Source organism: Hirundo rustica, chromosome 17, assembly GCF_015227805.2.
Source record: "Hirundo rustica isolate bHirRus1 chromosome 17, bHirRus1.pri.v3, whole genome shotgun sequence".
NCBI classification, from domain to species: Eukaryota; Metazoa; Chordata; class Aves; order Passeriformes; family Hirundinidae; genus Hirundo; species Hirundo rustica.
In genome coordinates, this window is record NC_053466.1 from 2,709,124 (window position 1) to 2,724,821 (window position 15,698).

A 15,698-nucleotide genomic window follows, 5' to 3' on the forward strand; every position below is an offset into this window, starting at 1 on the left:
GAGGTAAGGGAAGGAGCTACAAGGACAGCAAGATCCAAGTATGTCAAGGAGAGCCAAAATTAAGTTTTCAAGGGATCTTTTCTTTCAATAAGTCATTATTTCAAAAAGAGCAGATGAACTCTAATTAGAGATCCTGAGAGTATAGAGTCTGAGGGTTTAAATCTTCACTGCTGTTTTTTTTGCTGAAATTATCAATCTGTGACAAGACTAAAGTGAAGTATCTAGTTAACCTCAGAAGCCAGCAATACACATTCCTCTCTCCAGAAGTTTCTACACAATTACTATCAGTGGAACAAGCCAAGCTCTAGATCTAGAACAACTTAGTAAACATAAAATAACCAGATACATTCCAAGTTCTTGGTTTTGCTATAGCAGACTACAGCTATATTAACACTTCATTTAGGGTGTTTGTGATACACAACACATTCTGTAACAGATCAGGTTTATTACCTGATAGCAGCCTGAAGTAAAGAAAAACCAAAACAAAGCCAAGAAAAACACAGAGGAAGTAGAACGAGCAATAACAATTGTTTAGCTTTGCATTTTTAGTAACAACAGACTATATGCCGAGGTCTGGTAAAGACCAGACAATTCTTATCCAAGTCACTGAGTCCTTGTCAGAAAGTTTCCATTAGCACACTTTTAAGACCCTGGAGAGGATTACAGTGAGAGATCTCATTTTTTTTTTTTTTCCAATTTCTACTCAGAAGGGCCCCACCATGTTTCAGCCCTAATCACTTTAAGACTCACATGTAGAACAGCTTAATTTCCAGGTCATTGATCTCCAATGCTCTGGTCAGGCACTACCGTCAATAGGTAAAGTCACCACGTATTTAAGAAAGAGTAGGAAAAATAAGAAAAGAATAAGATAATTGCTCAAGAGAAATGCAAGCCTAAAAATATAAGAGAAATAATAGCAAGACATGAAAGCCCCATACCAACAGCCAACATAAGCAGCCTAAAGGACAATTTTCATTCAGTATATTTGCTTTAGGGCTGCCAGAGCTACGGCTTGCAGAGCTTATTTTAAACAAAGCCTAATGGGGCGGACCTGCAGGACTCTAAGGCAAAAGATACACAATGACAGGCAAACAGCACTGGGTTATTTGTAAAAAGGGGGCAGAGGTACAATGCCAAAGCCAGCCAGCAATGAGGTGAGCACTGATGGAAGCAGCTGAAACAGCCCAAGTGCCCTGACAGCTTTTTCCATTTCTCCAAGTGAAGTATCTCCATCCTCAGGGAAGTTTTGGAGACAAGTTACCTCAGATGACTATGTATTATTAAGTAACAACAATGGAATTGGAGAACGGGAGTTTGGAGACAGAACAGTGCTGCCCAGCAGGCTGTACCCACTCACCACTAACAGAGGAAAAGCAAACACTTTGTTGTCAGCAACCAAACAGAGATTTTTGTTTGGTTTTCGTTCTGACAATGGAAACTTAGAAGCAAGCTGGGAGAGGTAAGATCTCATCCCAACAAAAAGAAGCCCCGGATTAATTAAAGCAGGGCATACAAAACACATGGATGGCTTTTCAGAGTTCATCTTCTCACAGGATAATGTGATTTCAGTTTTAATGAATTTTGGACAGAGTATCAACTACTGCTCAGAATCCCCTCTTTTAGTGATTTCTCTTTTCAATACAAATTAGCTTAAAATAAAGCAGATGCAAACTAATTCAGCAGTCCTGTTCCATCCATGTCAGTTATACTGAACACCAGGAAACATTAAAGGAAAACCTCCCAATTTCAGTTCCACGATTCAGTAGAGATTTTTGTCTGCTACACAAGGTCAGGGGAAAAAAAAAATCTCACACACAAATCAACACATCTTGACCACATGTGTAAGCACAAACTTAAGAATTTCACTGAGTTCGCAGACTGTAAGCAGATGTTACTCCGTATTTCTGACAATATATTGTTCATTATAGCAGTGAGAGGAGAAAAAAGATACCCATCACCCACAGCTTAATTTGTACAACGTAAATTGGAATCACAATGACTTCTCACATTTTTATCACCCCTCCCCTCATGCTAATGAGCAATCTAAGTTTAGCTAAAAGCATGTCAGCGTCACGTTCCACAGCAACCCTTATCTTCTGCCACACACTCACTGCTGCTGACCTTAACAGGTAGCTTTTGGGGTGATTTCAGGGCAAAGCCTGCAACACTGTTACTGACACACCGTACTTCCTCCAAGAAGACCTTCACTCACCTTTTACCACAAACTAGGTTACACTCCTGCTAATTTACAGGCTATTACAATCTCTGGGGTAAAGCACGGTGTATTGTTTTAATCTAAACACAGATATCCAGTATTAGAAAACATTCTCAGGACATTCACTTCTAAGTCAGCTTAGGAATCAAAGGAATAATTGAGGGGAGGGAATGCTCTTAGGATGCCGTACAAATACTTCAAGTTTTGGTAGAGTTTATAGCCCGTGTCGCACCTTGTAGGAGGAAATCCACTGTGCGATGCAGAGCTAAGACTGCAGAGTTCAGCACACGCTACTGCTTAAAGCATCCACACTTCACCAAGGAATTACTCTACATCAGATGCAGTTAACGTTTTGCAACCTGTCAAAATCATTTATACAGCACAGCAAGCTGTTCTTTTCAGTAAACACAGCAGATCACAAGTATCGAGAATTAAAAGGCACGAACACACTCCATGGGTTTATTTCTGCAGAGGTTTCACAGATCCAACAGAAGACCGAGACAAGTCTATTCACAGATCCATTTACTCACCATCAGAAATTATTTATTACTGTTTCTCTTCAAAAGCCATACTTAAGGCTTCCACTAACCAGGCTCATCTCTTACAGCAGTTCTGACCTGGAATGTAGGACACAGCATCCACAGCCCACAAACACGCAGCATCTGACCCTGGCAATCAGCCTGCCTGACACAGATTGAGCTGTGCTCTGAGTTATTTTACTGACACGTACCTGACGGGCAGTGAGGGAGCAGAGGGCACAAAAGGCACTCTGAACACAAGTTTATACTCTACACAGGAACGGATGTTTCTGCACAAAACCTAATGCAGGTCTCAGTGCTACAGATGTGTGTCACTGTGCAGGCAGCTCTAACAGCAATAAACTAGTATGATTTATGATTGCAACACAACCACCATAAAAACTCCCTCAACACACAGAGAAAAAATTTATCTATGTACTTCAAGATCCTCTCCCTAATACCTGAACCTTAATTTTTCTAAACTGACAACGTACAGCTGGCCAAGAAGACCAGAAATTAGGTGATGTAATTACATCCTATTTTTGCAGTAATGCAATCCTTGTATCAACACATCCAGTGGTGCTTTAGAGCTACTACAAAAGTCTGTATTTTGCTTTCATCAAGAAAAAGTGTTAAAACCTAAGAAAAACAGACAACATGATCACCTTCTGAGCAAAGAAAACACCAGAAACAAACACAAAGGGGAAGAGCTTTTAAAGTATCAAAATTACAATATACATAGGGATTTTTTGCTTTTCATCAGAGAAAAATCTTTACTTCCAACATCAATTTAGTGCGCCTCTGTAACTCCAAAATAGGAGACAGAAAAAGCAGAGCAGCAGCCCAAGGTCATGTACCATGTCAGCTGCACAGAAGCAGAGAACCCAGATCTATCCCACACTCCATTAGACTGCAGTCTCCTCTTAATTAGACAGGAAAATTAACCATAGTGAAAAAAGCAACTGAATTCAGCTACTAATCAAGTTTTCCATGAGGACTCAGCAGTGTATGTTCTATGACCTCTGTCAGTCTGGTCTCATACTTACTCAGACTTGGCAATCAAAGCTTTGGTTTGGGGAATCTGATTTTTCACTTACTTGTTTATAATAAAAACAACTAATGTACTTTGGCAAAGAAGGCTAACAAAATTCTGCGCTGTGATTTGTCTCATGAGATGACAGAAACACTCCTGACTTTTCAGGAACAAAAAGACATCCCCTTCTCACCCTCTGCGAGGGAAAGGGGAAAGAGGAGGGGGAAAGGAAAAAAAATAAAAAGGCTTTTGAATGACTGTTTATTCAATTTTCAATGGCCAGCCTGATTTCCTCTCCAGGAAGTAGAGGAGTGAATGAAGCACATCTGTCTCCATGGTCAAGGCTGATGTCACCAGTCACTGCTCAGCTGGTACTGGTGAATTAAAGACCCAAAACCAGAGCCCTCTGGAAGGCGTTGGTGTGGGGAGAGCAGATCCCCAGCACAGCACAAACTGCAGCACCAGGGCAACCCTTCCCCCACCACACAACAGCTCCAGAGCTCCACAACATTCTCCTCTGCCCATCCTAATTAGATTGCCCTTAGCTAAAGAGTCACCACAATTTCCACTCCCCCCAAGAGCTGCAACTTTTTTTTTTCAAGTAGTTAATTACAACTCCAGGGCAAAGTCTACTGCTAACTTTTACTCCCTACCTAAACAATTTAATGTTCTGCAAGCTTTTGTTTCTGTTGTCCAGCTCCTCAAGAAATACAGCCTTCATTTTCCTTCTCTGAGTCTTCACTCTGTTTTCCAGTTTTTCAGCAAGCACATACCATTTACACATAATGTAAGAAGATTGCTTAATCATGCTTTTTTTAGGAGAAAAAAAAAAGCAAAGTTAAAAACGTTCTTGTTCTTTTAGTCCTGTATGCAAAGCAAGATGTCCATTTAATGACTTGAGTATCCAAAGGTCAGTTACCAAATTTGGTCAACAATGGTGCCATCACAGCCGTCAACATTCTTGTCACTGTCAAAAGCAACAACTGTCACCTTGCTATTATCAGGAAGGGAAGGCAACTGGAATATTCGCCATGTAGATTCTATTTACAGTCTGCACTGCATCCAAAAATGTCTTCCAATGATTATACATCGAGCTTGATAAAGATTAACCCAACGGCAAGAAGAATGTCCAGTTAAACGCTTACTTACTCAAGGTTAGTTTTCAAAGCCAACAGGAGCATTGGGAAATCCCACCTCAAATAAGCAAACTGGGTTGAATGAGAAGCACTTTTTAAAATACCTGTCTAGTGTAGTTATGTACCTATGACTCATACAATGAAAGATTCCCTAGAATTTTTGTTGGCTAGAGCACAGAAACCTCGTCACAAGGAACTAATTTAAGAGACAGCGATCTTGCATCTATTCAGCAAGAAAGAATAATTTCAGTATGTACAGGTCATATACACTGGAATATGTCACTGCCATACAGAACCCTAGGAAATAAAATAAAAAAATAAATCGATCATACTTACAAAAGATATGCAAGCGGCCAGCAACAAAATTCTAACTAGTAAGTCTTCAAATTGTTCAATCACAAGCTCGAGTAGGGTTTTTCCTGCAACATGTAACAAAGCCATTGAGTCATACACACTTACAAAAATGAATTATCAACAAGAATTAGCAGGAGATTTCATAACCATGCTCACCTTCCTCTGCCGGCAGCTCTGTCAGTGGAAGATTTTTCCAGGAAGCATGTCAAAGAAAAGAAATCATCGAAGAAACACATTAGAGCATTATCAGGCACCCAAACCAGATATTCTTCCTGAATTGCACACTCAGCCGGGCTGGATTTGACAGACACACTGAAAGCCCCTCTTAAGGCGGCTCTTTTCACCAGAGTACGTGAATGGGCCTGAGAGTTTTGCGTTTTAAGACACATAAAGGTTCGCGGGAATGTGCCAAGGGTTATAATTCAGCCAAGTCATCACTCCAGCCAGCTGTGGGACTTCTGCTGTTGCTGCACACAAAGGGTCAAAGGCTCAAAACGCTTTTCAAATGCTTACTGACAAAGCCTTTCCTCCACATTCACTTCAAAAGAAACACAAACCATCAAACTTGGTTCAAAATATTTCAGATTCTTTCCTCCATTTTAAGAGTATGTCCTTATTTCTGCTCTCCCCTTTACTAGATTTAGTAATCCAAGAGGCATAAAAGCAGTGTTAAAGCTAAAAAAGCACCTCCACCGTGTAATCTTCCCACAGATTTTCATTTTTACACAACGGCAAGGGAGTTCAGAAGGGACTAGGACAGTCAAGCAGTGAGGATTAAAAAAATCGACTGAATTTTGTGTCCCGACTGGAGAGAATATAAAACAAGGGGCTGCGAGGCGCTAAAAAGCTGGGGAAAATGAAGGTCAAGGCGGGGTAAAAAAAAAAAAAAAAAAAAAAAAAGAAAAAAAAGAGGCAAATCCTAAAACCCAAAGCGCTTCATTTCAGAACGGAATAAGGTTTCCCACTGTTACGGCGAAAGGGAACGGAGGTGACACCCTCCTCCCCAGAGCAGCCCTGCGAGCTCGGGATTGAAAGAAACCCACGAGGTGGAGTTCAAGTCAGCCATCTTCTCTCCCTCGCTCCTATTCCGGGTCCTGGAAGAGATGCCGGCTTTGCCAGTGCACACGCGTTAGGCCTCGCACAGGGCCCCGGCAAGGATGAGGGAGAGGAGAGGGCTGGGAAAGGGAGCAGAGGGGGAAGAGGGGCGAGCGCCGGCGGCAGCATCCCCGCGGTGGGGCCGCCTCACCTACCGTTGGAGCCCCATTTCTCCTTCAGCTTCTTCACTTGCTCGAGGCTGAGCCCGGTGCTCTCGTTGACGCCGAAATAAGCCAAAACTTCCTCCACAGTCTTTGTGTGCGCGTTCTCCATGGCTGGGGCAGGGAGCAGCAAATGGTGCCGTGCCTCGCCTCTTCCTCCTCCCTCTCCTCCTCCTCAGCGGCGGCGGGGGCGGCGGCGAGACCCCTCCTCAGCCCTCACCACCCCCGTGCTATCACCATAGACCCTCTCCCGCAACACAGGAGCCCGAGCACACCTCTCTCTTCGCGGAGGAGGCCGGGAGGGGCAGGAAAAAAATTTAAAAATTAAAAAATTTAAAAAAAAAAAAAAAAATCCCCCACCCCCCCTCACGGCTCCGAGGGAGCCGAGCCGCCTCTCCGACGGGGACGAGGGACTTCGGGCGTGGAGCGCACGGGCCCCCGGAGCCGCTGTCGCCTCAGGGCCCTGCGGGGATGGGCCGCGTCCAGGTGGCCGAGCGGCCTCTCCGCTCGCCTCAGCGGCTCCGAGCCACCCCCGGTAACGGACGGCGATAACGGCGCGGGGGAGAAAAAGCCGCAGCTGCCCCGCTGCCCGCGAAGGGTGAGGATCGCCCCCTTCCTTCCTTCTCTAGCAGCCCGATCCCCCCCGGCCGGCCCAGGCCGCTGTCGCCGTCACGGCTCCGGCTCCCCCGCGCCCGCCGCTCCCTCCGCTCGCTCCGGTCGCACAGCGGCGGCAGCGGCTCTAATGTAACTCGGGGGCCGCCCGGTGCTCTCTCGCCGCCGCGGCATGTGGACGCCGCTCATTGGCGGGGCCGGGGCGCGGGGCGGGCATCCTGCCGGTCCCGCCCGCGGGGCGGAGGCGATGGCTGCGGCGCGGCCCCTGCGCAGCGCGGTCCCGCTGCCGCCCGTGCTGCCGCCCGGGGCCCGCCGGCGGCTGCGCTTCACGCGGCGGCGGTGCCGCTTCCGTTGCGTGAGGGGACAGCCCCGCAGATTCGGTGGCCGCTTTCCCGCCCTTGCTGCCCTGGCGGGAACCGCCCCGGCCTCAGCCCGCGGTGAGGGGCAGCGGGGCGGCCTGAGGGGAGCTGCCCGCCATAGGGGTCCTGGCGCGGGGGGTGGCGCGGGGCCGCACCGGCGCGTGTCGCGACAGCCGTCCCGTGAGCACTGCCCTCGCCCTGTCGTGATAGGAGCCTCATCCAGTTCAGGGGTGAGTGGGGTTGTCTCCCACCTCAGGACCGTCACCCGATCAGCGGGTGGCTGTGGGGCTGGCGCGGTCTGTCGCGACAAGGTGTATGATGCGGTCAGAGTGTGAGGGTGAGACTTTCACAGGGAGCCTCACAGGTGGATTCGCTCTCTCTGGAGACATTCCAAACCCACCTGGGCGCGTTCCTGTGTCACCCTGCCTTGGCAGAAAGTTGGACTGGGTGATCTCAGGGGTCCCTTCCAACCCCAAAGACCGTGATTCTGTGAGGCCGCACCGGCCTCTGTCGCGACAGGAGCCTCATCCCTCACGAGTGTGCCTCGGAGCTGTGGCGGGGGTCACTCCCCAGAGGTCCTGCCCTGCGCTGGCCCTGAGCAGCGTCCCCAGTTGCCGTCGCACACATCCCGGTGACAGCACACTCAGCCCCGGCGATAACGTGAGGAGGAATAAACTGCAGCCGTGATTTCAGCGCGGGTGTGCGGTGAGGTATCAGCTTTCCTCAGCACCGTGTCTCGGCTCTGGCACGGGCACAGGAACTGGTGGAGAGCACAGAAAACTGACTGATCCATCCAATCCCACCCGGTAATTTATGGGAACTTCAGTGGACACATACCGGAGAGAAATCAGCGCTGACTGACATTAATACACCTGCAACTCACACAACGCAGCGGGCAGATCAGCACGCAGCATAAACACCTTTAAAACTTGGTTCCAAGCGATGTTCTTGTGTACATATGCCTGTGCAAATCCCAAAGCAGATCCCTACATGTGTGCTGGCTTACATAAATGCAGATCCTACATACAATCTGCATTTCCACCGCTTATAAACCACCCACAGCACCACGCTATAAGAAACTGCATGTCTGATCTGGAATGAAATATCTCAGTCTTACCTTTGTGCAAGAAAAGGGATGGAGAGGATGGAGCCCATGTAAAATTTTGGTGTTCTAGGGTATGTGTGGCCCTATGTCCTTTCTAACAAAAGTACAACTGCTCGGAAAGGCTCCTCTGTGAATGGCCAAAGTCCAAGGAAGGATAACTTGACAACCTACACTTCACAGGGCAGTTCTCAATGAAAATTCCTGAGCTAGATATGATGACCTAGTTCAGGTAAGGCAATTACTTATTCCATGCCATGCCCATATTAATTTCATCTTGCTTATCAGCAGGATTAATCAGCATGGCCAAATGTTGCATCAGTACAGTTATGCTGCTTTTCACACCTCACACTACACCTAAATAGATTTAGCCTATTACAGAGGTGAAGAATGTGACAGGTGCATATAATTTATTCAATTTACTGTAATTTTTTAACCAGTTTTAATAATTTTCTTGATATGGCGTGAACTCATGATGCCACCATCCCCAGAACATGTACATATACAACATTAAAAAGTCATGATTTCCACAATAATTCCATATGGAATAATGCCAGCTACTTGAGTTAATGTATTTCACTAACAGCTCAGTATACCTCTATGGGTAGTTTCGTCCCTTCTACCACACTAATAAAATCTGGATTATATATACGTTTTCTTGTAAAAATATATTTACCAAATATTATTTTTACACACACGCATATTTACTATCCTTCATATGCAAGTGCACATGTAATGGACTTGAAAGTCCTGCCTTTCATTTCCTTACTATTTTAAAGTATTACAATTAAGCATCTGTAACAATTTCAAAACAAGATTACACTAGAAAGAAACCCAGGTCACATTTCATGTTGTTTTCCCCTGTTTTGTATTTCCTATGTCATTCTTGGTTTCCTTTTAGCACCTGTTTTCTAAAGGCCTTGTGCAAATTATTTTGAGCATACCAGAGACATGGCACATGCAATTAGGTCTTGGCAGAGGGTAAAATAAAGTAGATACTGTGTTCTTTCTATCTAACTTGTTAACAGGAGGAAATGCTGCTAGGAAGGCAAACAGAGTCTGAATTCTAGCAAATCCTGGAGAACTCTTGGCATTCTCTGGGGTTCAGTAGTTCAGCTACAATTTGACAGCTCCCATTCGTTGTTTCTCTCTCATCTATTCAGTAGAGAGGACTTGATTCTTCCCCCTTTTTTTCCCACCCTATATAAAATCTGGAAAGAACCTGGAAGCACAGTGCTCTCTGCTTGTGTTTATTTCTGTCACGTGCTCTGTTATGGCTCAGTGAATTTTGAGAGAAGAATGACTGAATTAAGGACCGTTCTACAGTTCTTTCTCTTCCAGATCAGAATAACCTCTGCATTTCCTTCACAGCCCCTTCCCTACAAGTGCAGGACCACTGCTGCTGCTGAGGATTCCTTTGCAGGTCATACCTTCCAAATCCTCTGGCAGCTACACATTTGAAAAACATTTGCAGATACAATTCATGGTCTAGACAGCACAGTGCAGAACGAGCTACAAATACCCGTGTAGACACTGCAGCAGAAGCAGTACCTGCTAAATTTGGCATCACTTGAGATCATACAAATTTAGAATTGTGAGCTGAAATCAGTGTTGTTTCCCATCGCTCTGCAAAGATTCATAACGCTTTCCATGACATTTGTCTCTTGAAGGAGATGGTTATCTAAAGGACATGGTTATCTAAAGATGGCTATTTCGACCCAAATCAATATGACAGCACCTCAGCTCTGCCTGAAGCAAACAAGCTGATGAAAGCTTCCAGCAGGTACAAAGAGCTTTACATTCTCCATTTTTAAGGAAGGAAATAAATTCATTTTGCTGCTGCAAAGTTGCAATTTGTTATTAGAGTGGAACCCCTTAGAGGGGAAAGAAGCACAACAAAATGGGGCAGTTTTTGCCTTGTTGAGATTCCATTCACGTAATGGAAGTGTATATTCCTACATTTGGCCTAGTATCTTTTTTCACTGTAATATATTAAGAAGAAGCAGCCAACACATCAGGCAGCAGCATTAAAACAGTTCCTGTAATGCTTACTAATTGAAGTAAATGGGAATTTGGCCTGAGAGAGGACTGCAGGATGCTTTCCTTCAAATTGCAATAACATTAAGTCATCCCTACTGCTGCAAAGCAGATTCACAGCAGAGTTACTGGTCATAAAGTGAATTGCCTCTTGCTGTACACAAACACATATGTTTTGCAGCTCAATTTTCAAACAAGATTAATAGTTTTGAGTGGAGCTAAACTCAGCTCGGAGGAGCACAACATAAAATGCCAGTTGTTGAGCCAAAACACATGAATGCTGTCCTGCAACAGGATCTCTTTCAGTGAACATAGACAAAGTGAGAATATTCTGCTTAATTGTGCCAAATTATGTCATGATTTTTGCAGACTGGCTAATTGCCTAACGGGGCTTATGCTGAGACCACCAAACTCACTGCTCTCATCACCCTGGCTAATTTCAAATACAAGTCTTCATGAGTGACAAATGGGGGCATTGTTTCTTCCTCCCACAGTACTATTTTATTCCTCTGAAATTACAGTTATTAGAATGTTTCAGCCAGTTGAAATCTACTAAGGCATATTAAAATGCTGCAAAAGTGCTGTATCAAAGTGGAAAGGTTTTAAATCTGCAGTTCTGTCATAGGATAATGCAGTTTAAATATAGTAACTATTTTTTCCAGTCAGCTTGCTCTTTGAATTCACGGTATTATGTCAAGGGGGTTTTTTCCCCCTCTCTCCCCCTTTAAGAAGCTTATAGCTTAAACAGCAAAATGCAAAAAATGCCGAGATGAAACAGTTATACAAACCCAGCGGAAGAATAAGTGATAAAATATGAGTTTGAATGTTGATAATTAAGATAATGTGAGTTTATTCTGAATAATTTTTATTCCTAGGCAATGTGTGTCCCTGTATCTGCAGCAGGTAGAATGTGACTTTCACAGAGACTGAGAGGCTGTGAGCACAAAGGATGGTGTTGCTGCTGGGAGATTTCTAGAACTGGATCTTTGTTCCTGCCCAAAGCAGCTCCTTGCTGACTTGCAAGTGTAAAGAGGCAACAAGACAGAGTCTGGTCTTGATGACAGTAACTATGAGAGATCACAGTTTGGCATGGTACATTTATTTTATTTCTATATCCTATTCATGGTCATTTGGTTCATCTCCGAGGGCCCCGTTGGAGTGTGTGCCACAGTAATCTTCATTTCCCTGCTTAGAAAAATCTGTGCATCCCATGATGGTGTTGGTAGGAGAGCTAAGTGTATGGGAGAGAAAAGCATTTTATCAGAACCAACATCCATCATACATATCTGAAAAAAGAATTCTCCTTATTTTGATGGTGAGTCAGTTCCCTGGAAAAGAAATCAGCTGGACTGTTATTTTAAAAAATGCACAGCGACTTTAGAAATAAAGCACTGGTTGGTGCCCACGTGATTTGAATTCTTATCTCATCCTGACCTGATTTTTCCATCTAATTATGGTCTAATTCTGATTAATTTGGCAGCTCGCTGCCATTTTCTTTTTTCTTGTGTAAATATTCCTTGTGGGCTTCTGGATTTCAGTTTTAGTCTCTGTAGATGAGGCTGGGAGCTTGTAGGGGTTGCACGGCCAAGCTCAGTGTTTAGAAAGTGGTAGTTTGTTGTTGGTAGGGTGCTACAGAATTGCCCTGTATTTTCTCTCTGTTACAAGGTGAGGGGTGTGGTAGCTGTGATCGTGTTGGGCAGTACTTACCTGCAGAAGTTCATCCTGAGAGTGCACTTTATAGTGCAATAGAAAGTTGAATTACTTTAGTGATGGTCATGGGCCACCAATTCCTGACTAAAGGAATTACTCGGGCTTTGTACAGTAAGACCCTTGTTTAAATGAACCATCTGAATTACTTGATTTTAAAATTTCTTTCATTTTTTAAACTCTCGACCCTATCAGAGGCAGTAATCAAGGTGTTTGTACAAAAATAAATATTTCTCTTCTTTCAGAGTTCTTGCACGGTGCCATGAACACCAAGAACACTTCCACCATGGCAAAGGCTTCTGCATTCCAAGTATTTGCTGAATCACAAGGAAAAGTCACACTCTCTCTGACTTTTCAAGACTGAAAGGAAGACCTGCAGGTGCACTCCATGTAGGTGAGTAGCAATAATATAAGACTGAACAGCTTTTCTTACTCATGGAGATGACTCCATTTTCAGGCATTGTTTGGGACTAGTGGCACATGACTGCCACTTTTCTTAGACGTGTGACACTTTGTGATATGACACAAGCTGGTTTCTGTGTTTCTGGTGGAGGATTTCCTTCAAACTCATAGGTAGTTATTAGTAATACACTGCAGTAGCACACTTCAGTTTTCAGACACTGATAAAATTCCTGTGTGCCATCAAACAAGCTCTTCTATTTGTTATGAATTTCCAAAATTCTATTTAATATAAAATTCTTTGGAGGTGATTTTTTTTTTCTCTGTCGTGAAATAAGACAAAATGAGGGATTGAAACCAAATGCTCTTTTTGGTTTACCAGTTAAAGTCTTCCAGTCTGAACCCTCAGAGATCTGTGTAACCCACAATCCACATGGGTTTTGTTTTTGAGAAGCAATGTTTTTGTGGTAAGATTAGTGGGTACAATTACAGCGTGTCTGTCACCTTCCCCTACCTTTCTAAGGTTTTCACAAATGCTTCCTAACATGGGCTATTCAGGAGAAAAAAAAACCCTGCTGGACTGCCTTCATTCTCTATTAATGTGACTCTAACCAAACCTGAACATGTTTTTCTTTAGTGGAATAAATGTTATATTGATCTCCTGTGCTTCCATTTCCTCACCTCATTTCTGCCACTTAATACAATCTATCTAGGTATTTTCACAGAAATGACAGGTTTTTGAAGGGGTTTAAGCTCCCAAATTACCTGTGGTAAGTTTTGGTCGCTCACAGAACAGAAATTCTTCCAGTTTATCTGTCAGAACTCAGTGCTTCCAATATAAGACATCTGCTTTTTTCTGCTTTTTAATGCATAGATTTATTATATGTCAATGGTGTTGCATGTGAACTCAAATTATCCTGACCTACAATTCTTGTTCTATTTCAAGGTTTTGGGTTTCTAAAAGATTGTTTAACTCCTGAGTGGTTTTTTCCCCCCCAGTTCTGTTAGAAAAAGAAAACCTCCCCTGAGTCACATATTAAAAATACTGTTAAGCTCTTAAAGCTGCTTCTGCTCCCATGTCACAAAGCATTATTGAAAATATATTCATTTTTGCCACCTACAATTGCTCAGATGGAGAACTTAAAGAATTCTTTTCTAGTCCTGTATTGAAACTCTGCCAGCAGCATTCTTGTTCCTAAAAGTGAGCTACAGTGATTTTCCTGCTCTGTGCAGGTCAGGCTTTTTGTCAGACAATGCTAGTGAGCTTATAATTTAATCTTAATAATATTAACAAACATTATTATTATTAACAATAATAGTGCTGATACTGTGTTTACTGTTACTTGATTAACTATTTGCATTTGCAGCTTCTAATCAAGGGTCTTGAGCATTTTATAAACCTTAAAAAAAAATGAAAATGATGTTATAAAATATCCCTGGGAGCACAGGATTGTCATCCCCATTTCTCAAAAACGGGAGCTGAGGTTCAAAGTCACAGTCACACAGTCTATGGCAGAACTAGAAATAGAAATGGTCTCCTGGCTCCCAGTCCTCTTTCTTCTCCTGTCACCCTAAATAGTTTCTAGTGTGGTTTTGTAAGACATTTATCACATGATTCTCAAAAATCATGTCCTATTTGTTAAGGAAAAGTTTTTTTAAAAAATTAAAATAATATAAAAAGTGATAAAAAAGAGGCTATCTATTTTTTTTTTCTGAAACGATTTTAGCCATTTTATGGGCGATGCCATTCAAGTTTCATGAGATAATCCTGACCATAAGTACACCTAAAATAGATATCTTTGCCTCCAGCTAATCAACAGGCTTACTGCCTAAATAATTTATGTATAACCAACTAGTGGAAACTAGATCTTCTGTGATTTCCCTAGACACATATTCCGCATGTATCATGTATATCCTTGTCTATTTCTGATATTCATTTGAAATTCAGTTGGGACATTTCAGAACACTTTTGTGCTCCAGCTGTAGAGCTCTAAGAAAAAGCCAGCTGGAGACATAATACAGGATCTTTAAACCAGGCAAAATAATGTTTAGACTCCAAGTGCATGGTACATGAAGATTCTGACTTTTTTTTTAACCAACAATGAATTGGAATTTTAAAGAATATGTTTCTAATTCTAACACTGGCTCGTGTGGGTAAGCACTTTGTGTCTCTGCCCTACTTATGGCATTTAGTAACAAAATTCAGTTACAATATAGTGATAAATCTAAATTTATAGAGATAAATATGAGCTATCAGAGGGTGATTAAATAACATGAAAAACTAAATCATCTATTTTTCTTGCTGGAAATGTGAAGAACATACAGCACCACACTGTGCTTTTTGGACACATTTGTATAATGTTGCCTTCAATGGAGTAGTGAAAAGAAGCTTGGAGTGATAGAGAAAGCAAAAGCATTATCAGACATTGTCCTGCCATATTCTGACTGCAAATTCAAGACTCTATTGCTGAAATGGAAGGTACAGTGCAAACTGTCTCTCTGGAGTTCACAGCTTTTATCCAGAATTCCTAACTGGAAAATACATTCTGTCTCTTGTGGATGGCAACTGCTAAAAGACAGTTCTTGCTCCCGTCTGCTCTGTGTGCCAGGAATGCTGTGGACTGTTTACTGTTCTTGTTGAGACTTGCTGCAAAATTAGGGCCACGTTGTAGCTCCAGTCAGCCATGCAGGAGTGGGAGGAGGAGCACCAGGTACTCCAGGAATAATTTAGGTGTGGCAGCCAGAAACTTTGCGGCGCTGAAAGAACACAACGAGCATTCCTGCTACTCCACTACTGACTGGGGCTGCCTTCACCTGGGGAGTTTGTGGCAGCACTGAACTGGAACAACACTTGTGGAGCTCTTTGTACCCGTGCAAAGGGAGGGAGAAGCACTGTTGTTCCAAATCACAGCATTTTCCATGCACCTCTGCCTCCCCAGCCCAAAAATGCACTTTCCTTCTCTCAGTGGG

The 15,698-nt window shown here is 43.3% G+C and overlaps 1 protein-coding gene and 1 long non-coding RNA gene across 3 annotated transcripts in view; one reads left to right on the forward strand and one right to left on the reverse strand.

The window, feature by feature from the left end:
• The window catches only part of ATP2A2 (ATPase sarcoplasmic/endoplasmic reticulum Ca2+ transporting 2), a 44,544-nt gene extending 37,386 nt beyond the window's left edge, over window positions 1–7,158 (reverse strand). The window contains exons 1-3 of one of the 2 annotated variants that reach the window (XM_040080671.2): window positions 6,507–7,152; window positions 5,413–5,430; window positions 5,239–5,321 (exon numbers count right to left, since the gene is read on the reverse strand). In XM_040080671.2, coding sequence (XP_039936605.1) covers window positions 5,239–5,321; window positions 5,413–5,430; window positions 6,507–6,624 — 219 coding nt within the window. In that variant the 5' untranslated portion in view covers window positions 6,625–7,152. Of the gene's footprint in view, window positions 1–5,238; window positions 5,322–5,412; window positions 5,431–6,506 lie in introns of both variants that reach the window. The other variant, XM_058422831.1, reaches the window with a different exon arrangement.
• A 4,408-nt stretch (window positions 7,159–11,566) lies between these two features.
• LOC120760627 (uncharacterized) lies at window positions 11,567–15,165 on the forward strand. Its single transcript, XR_005703423.1, has 3 exons — window positions 11,567–11,714; window positions 12,575–12,723; window positions 15,045–15,165. It is a non-coding gene; the product is annotated as an uncharacterized LOC120760627 (long non-coding RNA).
• The last annotated feature ends 533 nt before the right edge of the window (window positions 15,166–15,698 follow it).